We start from the raw sequence: 18083 nt of genomic DNA, 5'->3' as shown, positions 1-18083 counted from the left end.
TGAGCGAGACTGTAGTTCTCTCAGGGAGCAGCGCAGAGTAGCGGGGGCAGAAAAGGAAAAGCAGCACTGAGGTGAGTTAATAAATTCCTACTTTTATATTTTCTAAATTACAATGGATATGTGAATAAATTTGAATGAGTTGTGTATGGAAACATTATCCATACAGCTGTGTTTGTGGCATGACAGCATAATGAAGTTTAACTCTTAAATATTTGCTGTAAGTCAGTAACGATTTGCTGCAGCCAAACAAGACTATTTACAATCCTTTAATGTTTGTCAAATAATTGCTAAACCCTTTGTTTAATTAGCAGCACAATGAAGGAAAATGTAGTTTAATTCACTTTTATTACTTACCCATATCAGATTTTGTCGCATTTCTGTATTTTAGAGTCACAATTTTAAACATTTTCATGCAAAAGCAAGGAAAGGAAAGTCAAAAGATGTTAGATAGATAGATAGAGAGGTAGTACGTGTGTGTTTAGTGTCACACAACCTCTGTCATGAACAGGCGCACAGCATCAGAAGTTCCTGCTTTCAGTGTTTGTCAGCTCAGTTGTCAGGGGAACAATTTTTTTCAAATTTAAATTCATATTCATAGTGGTTGAGTTTAACTGAGCCTGGTGTGAGCATGTGAACTCTGCACAATGACAAATACACAACGGGGTCATTTAATCAGTCCGGAAAATGAGGAAGTGAGATTATTCTGTCTGTGCAAGTAATAGAATGAAAGAACTAATTTATCTTTTACCTGGTATGTTTCTGTCATACTTTGAAGTTCTGTACTTTAACGTCACCTTTCATATTCTAAAAGAAACACGGTTTGGATTTCCATAGCAACACATCAATAGATACACAAATAGATCGATCAATACAGATATATACTGTAGCTCACTTCCTTGGCTTTTATGTTGATAAAGGTTGAGTTTCCACAGCTGGTGGTCTTTATGTTATGAGTCTATATGTTCAGAGATTCGGGCTGTCACTGCCAATGCTGGCCATCCTGTGTACTGCTAAATAAGAAAAGCACCTTCACTGAAGCCGCTGAAAAAGATTTTACCTGGAGAGGTACTTTCTGTCATGAGAGATTTACAATAAGAAATGGCCATTACGGGTGGGCGGGTTGAAGTATTGATACTACTGTTACAGTAGTATCAAAGTCTTGATTTGAGTATTGATACTAGCATCAATGGGATTGATGCCAGATACATGGATCCATCACATATAAGATGAACACATGTACAAAGGAAGACTTGTGCTTCAATATTGGCATCACATCACATATAAAGAATGAAAACATGACAGCTAACCAAAAGTGAGACCAAAACATCTCAACCGCCCCCTGGTGGCTCGTCATAAACTCTGCCCTCTGAGCCTGAAGGGGATCATGTGATCATTTGCATGTCTGCATCCGTGTGTGAGTGACCGACACACCTTGTTGACCTTAATTAATTGCTTGTCTGCAGCTAATCTCCCATACTACATCATCATCCTATTGCCTCATTGCAATGGGATGATGTGTTTTCTTTGATGTCTAGTCCAGTAGTATGGGAGATTATCCCATTTTTGTGAATGAATTCTCAAGAATGCCCTGAAGGACTTTTTTTTTTTTTAACTTTGCACAAGTGTCCACTTGGGCTCAAGAAGGAACTGATTAGATTTTGGTGGTCAAATATCAAAAGTGACTGTAACCTCACAACCGTCAAACTCTCATAAATACAATACATCAGGAACACTTGGAGGGAATTTCTTGTAATTTGGCACAATTTCCTTTTGCACTCAAGGATAAACTATTTAGATTTGGTGGGCAAAGGTCACTGTGAACTCATGAAACACGCCTTTGGCCATAACACAAGAATTCATCTGCTAATAATGATAAAATTTCACACAAGCAGTGCCAGAAATGAATAACTTACATGTAATTAGTTACATGTAAGTTCATTACAAATTAAATGAACCTGAAATCTATTACAGTAATTCAGAAAATATATGTAATTAAATTGCAATTACTAATCATAATGTATAAAGAAGTTACATCCAAATATTCTTTTGGGGTTGTCTGGCAGTGATTGACACTCTACTGAGCGACGTCCTCAAGTTAGCTATTTGATACTATAAAAAGGGGTTTTTACATCATAATTGACAGTCAGCTGGCTGAATGGGCAGGAACTCGAAAATGCAGCGCTCCACTGATAACTTAAGTGCAGACTGGCAGCTGCCAGCACTGCAGAAAATTTTGGCTTCATTTTGTACAGCGTCCATCTTTTTTTTTATAGTTACTGAAGCATTTTTTATTTACCATCAAAACCTGCATTTAAACATGAATATAATTAAGTAGTTAACAGAGAACAGTAAAAGGAAATGCCTCATGTGTGGCAAATTATTTGGTGGTAATATATTCAGAGGCAGAATAGTTGTAAACTATGACATATTCCGTTACCTTACATGATAGTACATTAGTTGATTTTAACAATAAACAGCATCAATATCAGTGTTGATATCAGTGATCCTAGGTCTGGTATTACCCGGATTGAAACCGCATTTTCTGGCATTGCCCACCTCTACTGGCTGTAAATTACTATTATGGCAGTGATAACGTTAACCTAACTGAGCTATAAAAGTGAAACTGCAACGTGTGTATCAGTTGACATTAGGCATCAGAATAGTGAGAGGATGTGGTTAGGTGTCGTGACTTGGTCAGTGAACCATGAACTGCAACGAGTAGTTCAGATTCAGAAGACAGTTCCCTATCTATCGCTGCAAGGAAGTGTAGATGTAAGACGTGACAGGAAATGTGTTGATTCTGGTTCTGTGCAAGTGTGTGCTGCTCTGTACAAATGTCTGTGCGTCTACTTACATAGCCATTTATTAAGTTAAGGCATTGCATACAAAAGCTGTGATGTTGACATAACAGAGGTGTGGTAAGGTCAAGAATGACACACTGGCACATGTCTATGCCACAGCAGCGCACGCTGTTAGCATCTATACATATTTTATGTGTGTGATCCCCCTGTCTGTGCACCTGTCAGCGTTCACGTCTGTCACTCAGTGCGTTTCATTTTCACGCTTCGTCAAGATTCCACAGCTTCCCCTGAACTGTTTCCAAGCAACCCACCATCCCAAACCACTTCCCTTTCTCTCTCAGGGTCTCTCAGTCAAGGACAAAACAAAGACAAACAGGAAGACAGACACGCGTGCACACGCACACACCCACAGCCACACACACGTACACACAGACAGAGGCGTTGGCGCATTCACAAAAATGCAGACAGCTATAGATTACTTTGCAAAAGCAGAGGAAGTGAGTGAGCCAAGTATTTGGTGCACAATTGAATTATATTAGGATAAATGAAGCATTCAGATGTCTGATTGCATTATGATGCTCTTATGGACGCTGTGTGCAGGGACAAAAGTTGCTTTCAACATCTGCTGGCCTTTTCACTGTTACAGTTCCCACTAATTAAATGTTTGATGACATCGTACCAGTTAAAATTCCTTGGTTTTCTTTTACGAATAGCAAATCTAGAATAAACAATCTACAGCTTTATTATAAAGATAAATGTAGATATATAGATATATAGATATAGAATCAACAGCAGTCCTGCCAGTATTACACTAACATTTGTCTGATATTTTGACCACTCTGCAGCGGGCCAACTGCTACAAATACATCATATTGCTGAGAAGTACACAGAATCACTGCATGTACTTTTACCATGCAGCAGAGGTGGGACTAAGTCATTGTTTTGCTATTTACAAGTACATCTCAAGTCTTTGCACTCAACTCCTAAGTTGCAAGTTATTGTGGGGTCAGAATATTCCTGTTTTTCTACAGAGTTACGACACACTTTTTTCTTGTTTATTATCACAACCTGTGTCTGGCACTGTTCAGTGTGTATAATCTTACTGTTTCCACTCAATAATACAGCTAAACCAGATGTCATTTTGTGACATGGAAGAGAGCTGCTCACACCCGCTGTACAGTTCTCCTTAATACATCCATGCACAGGCCTTGTCCTTCTCAGTGACTGAGAAATACTCAAGCAGATTTCAGACGTCCTGGAAAGATGAATTCCCATTTCTTACAGAAACTTTTAAAAGAAAGGGGCACATTTTTTCTAAGACGAGCTCAACTGACATAACTTTAGAATTCATTTTCTGTGTTACTGTAATCAAATTTAAAATTGGATTAGCTGTAACTAAATGCTGTGGTCCCATTATATTTTTCCAGTGTCAGTTATAGGTCATCTGCCGGCAAATATCTGTGTATTAATTTTGTTATTTTCATTCTTTAAAAGTTACCAGAATGCATGAAATAGTCTATAAAAAAATTTTGATTTTGGGGGTAGGACCCCCAGATCCCTTGGGTTGGTTTCAAAATCTTCCCTATTTTTCAGGTCTTAAGGTCAGCAAGTATGGCAATCCCTAGCATATAATACTATAATCCAGGACCACAAGAGAGTTAATTGTATATGTTTCTGTTTTGTCTTGTTGTATTTAGTTGAATCAAGAAATTAAGGAAAAGAAATTGATTGTTGGCACTCTTTTTAACCAATAAATTTCTTCATCTTTGGGCTTGGGGGGAAGCTATCAAATCCAAGTGAAGTCACAAGTCACTGGTGTTAAAGTCCAAGTTAAGGTGCATATCGTTTTTTGATTTTGTCAAGTCTAAAGTCATCTAATTTGTGACTCAAGTCCAAGTCATGTGACTCAAATCCACAGCTCTGCTGTGTAATATTGCTCACTCAAAGCACATTTCAGCAGCATTGCAGAGAGGAGGCAAGTGACTCGGTTCAGTGTGTCGTCTCAGGACACTACCATCACTTCTACCAATCATTAGGTGGCAGACTGAATGAGTGAGTGAGTGAGTGAGTGAGTGAGTGAGTGAGTGAGTGAGTGAGTGAGTGAGTGAGTGAGTGAGTGAGTGGATGGATGAATCAATGAATGAAACTGTATCTATGACTAATCTCTAACACCCAAAAATAAAGAAATTCACACCCTGCTGATAAGCCAGAGCTCATGTCACTATTGTAGTGATTTGAGATGGAGAATCAATTTCCTGACTGTAAACACATTACTTTGCATTTCTGACAATATATATGATTACATAACACTGCAAAGGTAGCACACCTCAAGTCTTCAAGTCAAGGAAGACAAAATATTTACATTTCACTTATTTATTTTGCTCACATCACAATAAACAAATGCCTATGTGTTTGGGCACAAAGCCTCCATCTGGTAACATACTGAAGGGCAGAGAAAGCACAAAGCTGGGGGTTGGACCCAGTTATTTAGGAACCAATCACTTTGCTTCACAAAACACTATTCCTTTAGTTTTGTGAAGAAAAATCATTGGTTCCTAAATAATTGGGTCCAATCCACAGCTGTGTGCTTTCTCTGCCCTTGTGTACTTATATTACCAAGATGAACCGACATAGCACTGCAAGCACTCTGATGAAGGCTTTATGTCGAAACTCGTAAGTGTTTATTGTGATGTGATGTGAGTATTTTGTCCTCTTTGACTTTAAGACGTCAAGATGTGCTACCTTTTCAATTTTCTGGGATACGCTCTCTGGATTTTGGGTTTTTCTAAATTGAATATGTGTGATTACTTTGGTTGCTAATTGGGCTGAAAAAGAGCAGATATTCCTTATCTGTGTATTTGTAAAAGGACACGTCTGGCAGAATGAACACTTGGTATTTGGAGAATCTTACAAATCAGACAGTGAGTCCCAGCTGAGAGGTAAATAACCTCATTACTCATCTCTGAGTTCAGACCATGTCTGGTTCAGAGCCACTGTTCCAACTTCTTTTCAGCCTGCCTTTCATCTCAATATCCAGATTGGGCTCTTTTCACCAGACCACTCACTGGGTAATGGAAGGTCTAGATGGGGTAGAATGAAGTCTTTCCAATTCGTTTGCATCTTTCCTGCTCTGGAAGATAGCAGGAAGAGTTCGAGGCCCTCCTAAAAGTTAATCACTTTGTTATGTCAACCAATCGTTGGGTGTCACCTCAATTACGCACAGACAGACCTGTGCTGATCTGGGGTGAACCTTTCAAGCACTCTACCTCAAAACCACAAACCCATGCAACCCTTTGTTGTCTCTTGAAAACATGAAACAGCATTCTGCTGCGGAAAAAACCTCCAAAAGTAGAACAGCCTTTATTTACATCCTGTGAAAAACACAGCACTCAGCAGCCATTACGATCCATTACAGTTCTCAAAATCCATTACTGAGACATATGTTTTGGGTTGTGCGTTAGTTTGTGCATGCACGCCTACAGTACGTGTGTGTCTGTGATAATATATACAGATGTGGTAGCACTCACCATTGCTTTCCATTAGGGACAATTAATGAGAAGTTTGTGACAGAAAACATATGGTGAGTAATAAAGTAGAACACTGTCTGAATGAGTGATGATTTATTTACTATAAGAGGATATGATACTTCAACATTAATGTGAATGAGTTTGACTGTTATGTTCTACTGTAAGTGTAGTCAGTACAGACCAGTATTATTATAGCTAACCCAAACTAAACTAAAAATTAAAACTAGGGGCAAAAAAAAACATTTTGTTGACTAAATTATAATAAAAACTAGACTTAACACTGTAAAAAAAAAAAAAAAACTTGTTTTAACTAGTTGGAGTCCAGGCTGCCTTAAAAGTTTAAGCTGGACTGAATTTGAAAAGACAAGTTGAGGTAATCTTGCAACGATTCAAAACAAACTTTTCAAGTCAAATAAACTTGATATTAATTCAGTTGTATGTGGTTTCAGTGTTTTCGCATAAAGAACAAACAACAACCATCACTTATCTTGTATTAGAAACACACAATGTGCTGACATCAAATATGTTTTCTTCAAACTATAAAAAACAAGGGTCTCAGGAGAGTTTTAACTCTCAAACAGTTCATGCTGGGAGGTCTGCTAATATGCTGATCATGTGTTTTTAAACTCTGCACAGTACATAATCAGGGTTTTTGTCATCGTATCCTATTGCCATTCTCTCTCCTTTCTGTCTGCTTGAGCTGCTGTGACATGTGATTTTCCCCAGTGTGGGATCAATAAAGTTTATCTTATCTTAACACATCTTAAATTGGTCAAATTTGTCAACACAGCATAATGGGGCATTGATTTATATGTTTATTGAGACTGGGACGTCGGCTTCACAAATATTGTGTTTGTATTGTGTTATAATGTACTGTAATGCCCAGTCTGGACTTTTTAAATCTCATCCCTGACAAATACGCCCATATTATAATGAAAAGAAATAATTATAAAAATAATAACAAATAACACTAATAACGAAACTATTAAAAAATAAACTAAAACTAAAGATTTTAAACAATAAAAACTAAACTGAAATGGACACTCAGGAAAGTGAAACTAAATTGAATTGAAAACTAAAATTAAAAATGAAATAAAAATAAAAATAAAAACCAACAAAGAAAACCAAACTGCCCGACTTGGCATTGATAAAGTTAAAATGCATGTAAGTCACTTGCATCTTGTACTAAGAAAGTCTTGTGCTTACTCGTGGTTTTTGACAAGTGAGAGGGCAGGATTTATGGTTTTATTAAAACACAAATATTTATGCAAAAATAAACACAGGAAACTAATATGGTTGTGCTCTCACACACACATGCACTGTAACATGGGAAAAGGAACTAATGCATTCGGCCAGATAACAAGCATGCCTGTGCGAACACACACATACACACCCTCATATATATTACGTCCCCGGGTTGAGACAAGGTTATTGATAAACTTTTAGTAGTGACCGTAATTCATGTCCACATGCAGACATTCCTCACAGGCCCGTGTTGGATCCAAGCCAAAACTCATTCCAACTGTTTGTTTGAGCAAGTGTGTGTGTGTGTGTGCGTGCGTGCGCGTGTGTGCATGTGTGTATTTGTGTGTGTGAGACAGATCTTGATGATGAAAAAGAGTTGAAATGTGTGGTCTCAGTGAGTCAGTCTGTGGTTCTGTCAGATATAAAGGCCGAGATGTCATGTGCATTTGAGAGCTGCACTTCATATGTTAGTGGCTGCATGTGTTATCAGTGTTTGCTCTGGATGAAGTTCAAAGCAGCGAGTCGGTGACAGAAATGTGTCCATGGAACAAAGAAGTGAAGATTAAAAGAGTTCAAAGATTAGAGATGGTGTTCTGGTTTCTGTAGGCCCAGATTTAATTAAAACCTTTCTTTCTGTCTTCTTTTAATTATATAGTCTAATGCTCTTTCTCCTCGTCTTCTTGCGAAGCCAGTGTGTCCCACTCTCTCTCTCACTTTCTCTCTTTGAGGTGATAAGTGAGTGGCTGCGGACCAAGTCTGGCAAATGTCCCAATACCCATTACAGTGTTAGAAAATAGACGAGCAAACATTACCCACCACCCACTGACGCAAATACATGCGCTCCACACACACACTCACATCCTCACTTATCAAGCAGTTACCCTCATTCCACCAAGCACACATTCAAAACTCGTGCCCACACACAGCCACTAATGAATGAGTTCACAGAGAACAAATAATGCTGTGCAACTCTCTCAACATGGGCTATGTAAAAAAAAAAACACAGATCTAACAATATCAAAACGTTTGTAGCAGAATTGGATTATTATTTATGGCTATTAATTGGTAAATGCATTTATTACACTCAATTCATCTGTTCAATAGCTCTCATCAGTCAGACCAAACCATCTGAAATCTGACTCAAGATTTCCATTTCAAACCTAAAGGAATCAAACAGTGTATTACTCTAAGGCACTGACACATAATTGCATCAAAACATTGTAAGAATAATGTAATGTGTTTTTCAAAAGGAGGCACATTAGCAGCAGGGAGCATGTGAGATTTCTTTAACTATTCATTTTAAAAATATCAGTCATGCATAAATCCTAGTAAAGTAATTATGCCATAATAAGTTTAATGAAAATGTAGTAAGTTTGATTAAAACATTTTTATATTCATTATTCCTATTTTCAACGCGATCATTAACTGCTGAGAACTGTCAACTGCTGCAAAATCTCAGTGAAGAAGAAAGCAACAAACACAATCGCATTCGCTGTGAGCGAGAAGCCAGTTTTTATACTGAATGTCAGAAGAAAATCAAGAAAATGGATTTGTGGTCGGAGCAGTAATACAGTTGAAAACACAGAGAAAGATGTGAAAAAGGCAAAAACAGGCCCAACATAATACTATCAGTATCAGGAAGAATATGTTTTAATGGGCTTTACCTCAATAAGCTGACACTGATGGCTCAGCGCTGTCTTGTGCCTCTTTATATATAAGCTTTTTTTTTCCTACCAAAAATGTTTTGTGCTTGTCAGAGGGCACAAGTTTGAGAACTACTAATGTAATGTTACAATATTGAAACCAAAATAAGTCTTACGGTCATCTCAGCTGCAGCAGATTGCTCAGAGACAGTCAGCCATGCTGGCTGTTTACACAGTTACACATCTTGTACTTAGCTGAACAAATACTGTGCCCACAACAAGCATGATCATCTGCCGTGCTTTATGGTTTTATTATAGATAGATTGGAATTCCCATTAGCTGACTGTCTAAAATTGGAGATTTACTTTTGCATGCTTAATCAGGAAAACTGAACTGACTTTATAAATAACATTGTCCTTGTGTTGATAGATAATGTGACTGGATTAATTATGATTAATCCAGTCACATTATTTACAGACTACATTTTTGACCATCATAAATCATGCATGGAAAGCTTGAGACTGTAAATTTAGATTCAGACGCACAACTATATAGAATTTTAGTTTTACAACTCAGCAATCCTATGCATATACATGTGTGTGTATATATATGTGTGTGTGTGTGTGTGTGTGTGTGTGTGTGTGTGTGTGTGTGTGTGTGTGTGTGTGTGTGGAGAGAGAGAGAGTCTGTGTGCTTGTAGTTATATCACTGTGAGGACCAATTTCACTTTTAAACAGTCGTCACAAGGACATATCTAGATTGTAGGGACGTTTTGGACAGTCGTCACTACTTCAAAGGATTGTTTGAAAGTTCAGACTTGGTTTTAAAGGGACAGTTCACCCCCACAATCAAAAATACATATTTTCCTCTTACCTGGAGTGCTATTTATCCAACTAGATTTTTTTTTTTGGTGAGAGTCGCAGGGTTTTGGAGATATCTTCTGTATAATGGGACTAAATGGCACTCAGCTTGTAGTGTTCCAAGCACCACGAGTAAAGATTTGAAAATGTCAATGACGATATCTCTTTTGAGAAATCACAACCCAGTTGCTCAAAATAATCCACAGCCCTTGTTGTGAGCAGTTTAATGGTTTCACTTAGGAACTACTTTCTGCAACTAGGTTCTAAAGTAGGAACTACTTTAGAACCTAGTTGATACATGAAACTACACACAACAAGGTCTGTGATAGTAGGGCATGATTTCTGGAAATTTTCAAATGTTTTGAGCACCACAACCCAAGTGTCATTTAGTCCCAGTATGCTGGAGAGAAGCAGACACCTCTACAGCCAATATCTCCAAAATCCTGCAACTCACACCCAAAAGATCTAGATGGATAAACAGCACTTCAGGCCAGGGGAAACATATATATTTTTTTGGTTTTAGGGTGAGCTGTCACTTTGAGGTCAATGTTTGTAATAAGTTTAGGTTAAAATAAGCATATCGGTTAGTTTGAGGGATTTAGCTGTGACGGTTAATGTAAGTGGAAGATACAAAAGTCTTTTGTCGCGCTTGCACACGTAGTCACAGTGGCTGCCGTCTCAATCTTTTAATGTCACCACATACTTCATTACAAACTTATCAGAGAATAAAAACAGTGTTTTCACATAGGTCCTCAGAGTTTATTTGTACCAAAGGCACATTTTTTTCAACAAACTGTAAGTCATTCTGTCAGGGATACTAATTTATAATTTTTATCAGCTACTATAACCTGCTGCCAAATTACTACAATATGTCTTTATGACTTTAGTTCTGTTTTAGTTTATTTATTTTTATTCTCCAGTCCATGATAGTGTGTGACTCTGTCCATCTAACAATATTTTGGATACATAACCATATTCCTTCATATTGTGATTTATTTATCCATAGATGGAAAAAAAGGTTCAGCTCAAGTATGCCCAAGACATACTGAGTTGCCTGTGCACACAAACACATGCACTGATAAAATACTGCATCCCAAAATGTTGTCAAAGAAAAGCAATGTGAACATAATTCAGTGTTTAATATGTTATATATAATTACAGTTACAACCAGACCAAAACTAAGGTAATGCTGTAAACATGCTGTGCAATACCTGAAACTGGAGGATATACCAAACTGAGTATTTACTGTGTTTCTCCTCTCTGTCCACTAGGTGTCACCACAGCCATTAAAGATGGTGTTGAAGCCGAGGCGATGGCATGGACCACTACATGCCAGCCACTGAGACAGAAAGCTGCTTAACAGACAACACAGACATTTCAACAGCCAAGCACGGTGCTGATTTGCAATTTTCAGCAGAGGTGTTTGTCAAGTGACAAATGTTCAACCAACATCTTCCAAAACTTTTTGGATAAGTACTGTTGTGAATGGAAATGTTAGTGCAGTCAAGTCACAGCAGAGTTGAAAGCTATGGTTAGCAGGGTTCAGGCTGAGTAAGATCAGACAATGGTCAAGCAAATTAGCTGCTAAAAGGGAGGGAATATTGCAAGAGAGAAGGAGATTCAGGAATCACACATGGCGAAGATCTCAAGTCCTATTTGACCATGAAGACACTGAGATCAGAATGTATACACTTCATAAATCTGAGCACCCAGACACTCTGCGTGAACATATCTAATAACATTGAGACTTCTGTAAGTCATCTAATTATTTATTCTTTGTAAAGAGGGACCTCTCATCTTGTTTAAAGCTGGAAGAATTTGTAACAATGGTTCACATAAAGCTCCAGCAATGATGTCATTAGATTGTCTCCAGTGAAGCACCAGCAATAATGTCGTCAAACGTGTTGCTGGGTGTAATCCTGTCCCTCCTCATCCTCCTGACTGTCGGTGGTAATGTGCTGGTGTGCCTGGCTGTCTGCGCCTCTCGACGCCTCCGCTGTCTCACCAACTGCTTCATCGTGTCACTGGCTGTCACAGACTTGCTTCTCGGCCTCTTGGTCCTCCCCTTCTCCGCCCTCCTCCAGCTCAATGAGGAGTGGCCGCTCGGCCCGGTCTTCTGCAACTTCTACATCTCCATGGATGTCATGCTGTGCACCGCCTCCATCCTCACCCTCCTGGCCATCAGTGTGGACCGTTACCTGGCAGTGACCATGCCTCTGAGATATGCCTCACTTGTGTTGCCATGGAGAGTTGTTGTGGCCATGGTTAGTGTTTGGACAGTGTCTGTAGCTGTGTCTTTCTTGCCCATCCAAATGGGGTGGAACACCGTTAATGGGACGGTGCAGAACCAAGGGCCTTGGGCTCCAGAGAGGACGTGTCGTTTTGAGCTGAACAGACCCTATGTGTTGACTGACTCTCTTCTCACTTTCTATCTGCCTCTGATAGCTATGTGCTGGACCTACCTCAGAATACTTCGTATTGCACGGGCACAGGCCAAACGCATCATCAGTGCCCGGCCCACCTGTATCACTAATTACAACTGCAGGGACAATCCTTCGGTCAGTACCACTGTGGTTTCCAGTGTTACAGCAGTGGCTCTGCGGGAGCACAAAGCCACAGTGACGCTGGCAGCAGTGATCGGGGCTTTTGTGGTTTGCTGGCTGCCATATTTCATCCTGTTCACAGTGTTGGGCCTGAAGGAGCATCCAGACCCGAGCAAAGTATCCGCATTTCCCATTGTGCTGTGGCTGGGTTACGCCAATTCAGCCCTCAACCCTATCCTCTATGGAGCCCTCAACAGGGACTTCAGGTCAGCCTACACCCATCTACTGAGATGTCGATGTCCTACCTACAGTGGGTGGAGAAGCCGTCAGCCATCTCCAGTTGTAACAGCAGGTAAAGCTGTAGAAAAAGGTAAATCTGTACAGTTTCATGCTCTCAAGTTTCAGAATCAGTTTCATTTAAGACAGGAAATTTATATGACCATCAAAATTTTGCAACCAGTGTAAATCCATTATGTTCTTATCACCAGTGTCTACAACATGGGTGCAGGTTTTCAAACCAGCACCAACCTACACCCGCATCTCTAAATCTGGACCCAACCAAAAGTGTTCATGTTTGTCCCAAGACCCAACCTGCACCTGTGATTACATGGTCACACATACACATATTCTGCCATCATTTGCAGCACTCAGAAGCTAATACTTTCTGGCAAAGCAGCAGCAAAGCAACTTGCAGCATTATTCTCACAGTCTCTGATCACAGCAAATTTTCTTCCACAATATTATTCACAATTTGGCGTGTTCCACTAGCTTTTGCTTTTATGTCATCCATTTTAGCTATCTGTCGGCCTACATCACTGTCAGATAAAATAGTGATGAAGGTTGTGCTTGCACAATAAAAAAAATCCTGCTGGCAGATCAGGCTTTTGGCATTAGACATTTTCACTTCTGATTTAGCCAAGAAAAAAAACATATTTTTTATTGTATGTGTTATATTATTGTTCTCACCTGCTGCCCACCCACAACCCAGTGCAGGACTCAATTCAACTGTTTTTATTCTTCTTTTCCTTCTCCCCCTCCCAGTCAGAGACGAGCTTACAGAGGTAACACTGCTGTGTGGTCACACCCCTTCCACCTGCAGAGCAGGTCAAACAGATCAAAACTTCATGCTTCAAGAAATGAACAGCAGGACTGCTGCAGCAACTATCCAATTTAGCAATGGCACTGCTGCCACCGATGTCAATGGCAATGAAAGGTGAATTATTATTCAGCTCTTATCTACATGAACATGAACACAAAATGTCATGACCTGACATGAGCTAGAGAAGTTCATGTCCGTAATGTTCTTGATGGATCAAATATAACTACTTTAAAAACAGAAATACTACACATCCAAATTGGGGTGAAATTGCTAACATTCACACTGACTAAGACAAATACTGTGCCATAAAAAACTGAAGACAAGGCCTCGATCAGTGCATTATACTGGCTGTATGTGACACCCCACTCTCGGTATGTTGCACTGCACCGTGTATTTTTTCTGTCTTACAAGTTACACAAACATACAAATGTGTCATATTTGCATCTTTCATTCTTATTTAGGTCGTGCTGAGCCTGTGCTGGTGAGGAGGATGTTTTGTTCATCATGTTGTGGTTGCAACCAAGAACCAGAATCCATCAGTCCAAGAAGACAACAAAGAAACAGACAAAAAGACAGACAGAGATTTACAGCCCCTCTATTTGGAAGCATTCGGTGCCACCATAGAAGCACCCATAATACGCCATGTAAGTAGACATACATGATATCCCTATAGGCCCCGCAGACCGTGTCAGGCCCAGAACAAATGAACTGTGACACACAGATCCTAGCAGTGTCGTCCGCGGTGAATCAGGCCATATGGCAATATGCTTACTAGGCCAAGAAATCTGCTTTCAGTGCAAAGGAGACACATTATCCAGTTTCACATCCTGCTCTCATTTCTTTGTTTGCACATTGTGAACAGCATTGTCTAAGTGGTTTGCTCTGCCCACATGCATGTTTGTGTTTTTTCTTGGAAACATTTTTTTTTGTTTGTTTGTTTTGTTTTCACCTATTATTAAGTAAATATTATTTGCACAGTGTCAGGCTATAGAATAATGACATCATCCATGTTCTGAGTGGTTACCCATGTGGCTTGCTTTCACTAGGTAAATCTGCCTCCTTTATAGTCTAAATTAATAAACTAATTCTCACCTTTCCTCCAGACATTTTTGTCTAACATTACTCCACCCTGGTGCCAACCCCTGCTGTAGTTACTTGTTTGTGCAAAGAAATAACGTTATTCAAACTATGCTATTATTATGCAATGCACATCAGTACAATCTAATTTACCTCTTCAGTGAACATGTTTCTTTCCTCTCTCTTATTGCCAAAGTGCTGTTGATCAGTTCTCCAACAGGCTCTGAGGAAACAAAAAACATTCCAGTGTTTTTTTTTTTTTTAAAGGTGAAAAAACACTCATTATATTAACATTACAGCTTAAAACCTTTGTCTTGAATTGTGGAAGCATTTCTCTAGAGCTCATACTGCAGTTAGTGGATAATCTTTTCTAAAGGTCAAGGGGGCTTAATTGTAACCAGGAGAATTTGTTATTCTTATTTTTTGTTAATTTAAACTTTTTATGAATTATTTGTTTCAATGTTTCACTTCCCAGTGCATTTACTGACAAAACTATTTAACTGTTAATTTTCCTTTTTTATTTGTTTTGTTTTTAAGAGTCAGAAAGCCTTTGAGCTGAACATTAATGGAAATCAATGAAAAAAGTGTCATTACAACATTTTATGAGTGATACAATATGCAGTCCTGTATTGTACAACTCCAATTCCTACTTCCAACTAGTTAGGATGTTGTGTAAATCATAAATAAAAAGAAAAACAGAATGCAATGATTTGCAAAAACTTCTAGACCCATATTCAATTGAATACATTGCAAAGACACGATATCTAATGTTCTAACTTGATTGTTTTTTTTTTATTCACTCATTCTGAATTTGATGCCTGCAACATGCTCAAAGAAAGCTGGCTCAGGGGTTTGTTTACCACTGTGGTACATTCTCTTGTCTTTTAATAACACTCATTATTAAAAGTGTTTGGGAACTGAGGACAGTAATTGCTTAAGTTTTGAAAGAAAAAATCTTTCTCATGCTTGCTTGACACATGACTTCAAGTGACCAACAGTCTGGGGTCTCAGTTGTTGTACTTTGCTTTCTGGACTGCAGGAAGGCCAGTCTGGTACTTGAACTCTCTTTCTATGTAGCCACGATGTTGTAACACATGCAGGACGTGTCCTGGCAATGTCTTGCTGAAACAAGCAGGGGCAGCTCTGAAAAAGACGCCTGGGTGGCAGCATGTGTTGCTCCTTCATAGGTGTGGCAGCTACCCATAATGCCATGGGCACTAACACACCCCCATACCATCACACATGCTGGCTTTTGAAGTTGGTGTTGGTAACAATTATGATGGTCCTTTTCCTCTATAGTCCTGGAGTCACAACGTCAATGATTTCAAAAAACAACTTGAAATGTGGACTTGTCAGACCACAGCAGACTTTGTGTCAGTCCATCTCAGATGAGCTCGGGGCCCAAAGAAGTCTGCAGTGTCTCTGGATGTTGTTGATATATGGCTCAAATTGCATTTGTAGATGCAGTAACAAACTGTTTTTTATTGACAACAGTTGTCTTAAGTTCCCAAGCCCATATAGTGTCCTGTATACAAATGTGTATCTTAAATGCAGTGCCACCTGAGGGGTCAAAGGTCACAGCTGTTCAGTGTTGGTTTTTGGCCTTGCCCCTTACATGCAGAGATTACTCTGAATCTCCTGAATCCCAATCATGATACTACCAGCAGTTTACCTGTGAAATGTTCCAAACAGGTATTTTTTGAGAGTTCCACAACTTTCCCAGACTTTTGTTGCCACCATCTCACCTGTTTTGAAATGTGTTGCTGATAAATTCAGAATGAGTGTATATTCACAAAAAACAAAGTTTATCACTTTGAGTATTAATTATTTTGTCTTTGTACCATATTCAGTTCAATACAAGGGAAATATGATTTGCAATTCATTGCATTCTGTTTTTATTTACATTTTACACAGCATCCAAACCTTTTTTGGAACAGAATCGGAGCTAATCCACACAAAACATATTGGTGAAGTGAATGATTCTTTGCTCACCACATATTCTACAGTGATTGAATACAGAGCCAAACTTTTGATCTTCTTCAATTTGTGTGTCTCTTCTTCCTGTTAGCAATCACTCTGTCCATAATCTCACACAAAAAAACAAAATGGAAGAACACGGGACCTCAGACTCTCCATCTCATCAGCAAGAACCAACTGTCCATACACAGCCTGCCAGGACCGAACAAATGATGATGTTTCTATGTGGATGAAGCTTAAAGTCTAGTTGTCTAAGACAATCTTTTCACTGCAGCCAACCATCAAACAGGGCAACTTGTGGCCCTGATATGCTCTTGAACTTACCGTGGACAGTATTGAAGCACTGGAGGACTAAATGAGACCAGCTGATTAACTTGGTCATCAGTTTCATGAACTACATTTTTTATGTTGACTCAAGAGTGCTCTCCAGTGGAAACACAAATTATCACAACTTCAGCCTATACAGAGTGAAAGGAAATGGATGTTTCACAAAATCAAGGAATGGAAGAGGGAAAGTGATACAGCACATGGACTTTTATGAGACTTCACTTCATGTGTATTGTGTTGAAAAATGTGTGACATTTGAATGTGTAGCATGCAAACTTATGTTTTGTGTCTATTTTGAAAAATGCAGCCGTCTCCAGACTTTATCTTTACTGTTGCTCATTTAGTGGCATAAAGCTGGAAAATGTATGTATAAAGTAACTGAGGACTGAAAAAAGTGGCATGTACTGTTCCTCAAAAGTAGAAAATTACAACCATACTGTAGCCAATAAAGAGCAGCTTAAATAAAAAATATAATATACTAGCATTTTTGAGACATTACAGATGGACTGTGGTTACGTATAGATGGGGATTATCATGTGGGATGATACAGAAAACACTGTGAGCGTAAAGAAACACGAGTACAATGGAAACAATTCATCACAGCTGTCAGCAGACATTGCCTCAAACCATTGCCACATTAACACTTAACCTTCTCCATGCTTCAAGCGATTTCCTTTGAGGACTGACAGAAGTGTACATAATATCTATCTGCATGTCAGCTACCAAGTGTTAGAGGGGAACTTACAATTCAACCACATGGAAACACTTCTTTGGCATTTATAACAACGAGGATAGTCATAGTTATTTATCCGGGATAGCAGGTTAGCTGAGAATGAATGTTGTATTATCTTTTTTTGGGGGTTAAAGAATAATTCCAAAAAAATCCTAACAACTGGTCCTATCTTAAGTTTCAAGGATAGGAGAAATTATATCATGCAATTCCTTAACTCACAGCTCTGTCCTATCCTATCAGAACTTATATCT

At 38.9% G+C, this 18083-nt stretch overlaps 1 protein-coding gene across 2 annotated transcripts; it reads left to right on the top strand.

The window, feature by feature from the left end:
• On the top strand, positions 1-17850 carry hrh2a (histamine receptor H2a). Of its 2 annotated transcripts, none has more exons than XM_084719133.1 (5): positions 1-71; positions 11348-12989; positions 13661-13832; positions 14180-14362; positions 16864-17850. In XM_084719133.1, exons 2-4 carry the CDS (start codon positions 11966-11968, stop codon positions 14187-14189), a joined length of 1206 nt encoding a protein of 401 aa, XP_084575259.1. In that variant the 5' UTR covers positions 1-71; positions 11348-11965; the 3' UTR covers positions 14190-14362; positions 16864-17850. The 2 variants fall into 2 exon arrangements, with proteins under 2 accessions (XP_084575259.1, XP_084575260.1); XM_084719134.1 differs by having other exon boundaries at positions 11348-12971; positions 16864-17849.
• The last annotated feature ends 233 nt before the right edge of the window (positions 17851-18083 follow it).

Source organism: Lutjanus erythropterus, chromosome 5 (assembly GCF_056507025.1).
Source record: "Lutjanus erythropterus isolate fLutEry1 chromosome 5, fLutEry1.hap2, whole genome shotgun sequence".
Lineage (NCBI taxonomy): Eukaryota > Metazoa > Chordata > Actinopteri > Lutjaniformes > Lutjanidae > Lutjanus > Lutjanus erythropterus.
The sequence above is the reverse complement of the archived record's forward strand: the minus strand, read 5'-3'. Positions and strand labels throughout refer to the sequence as shown.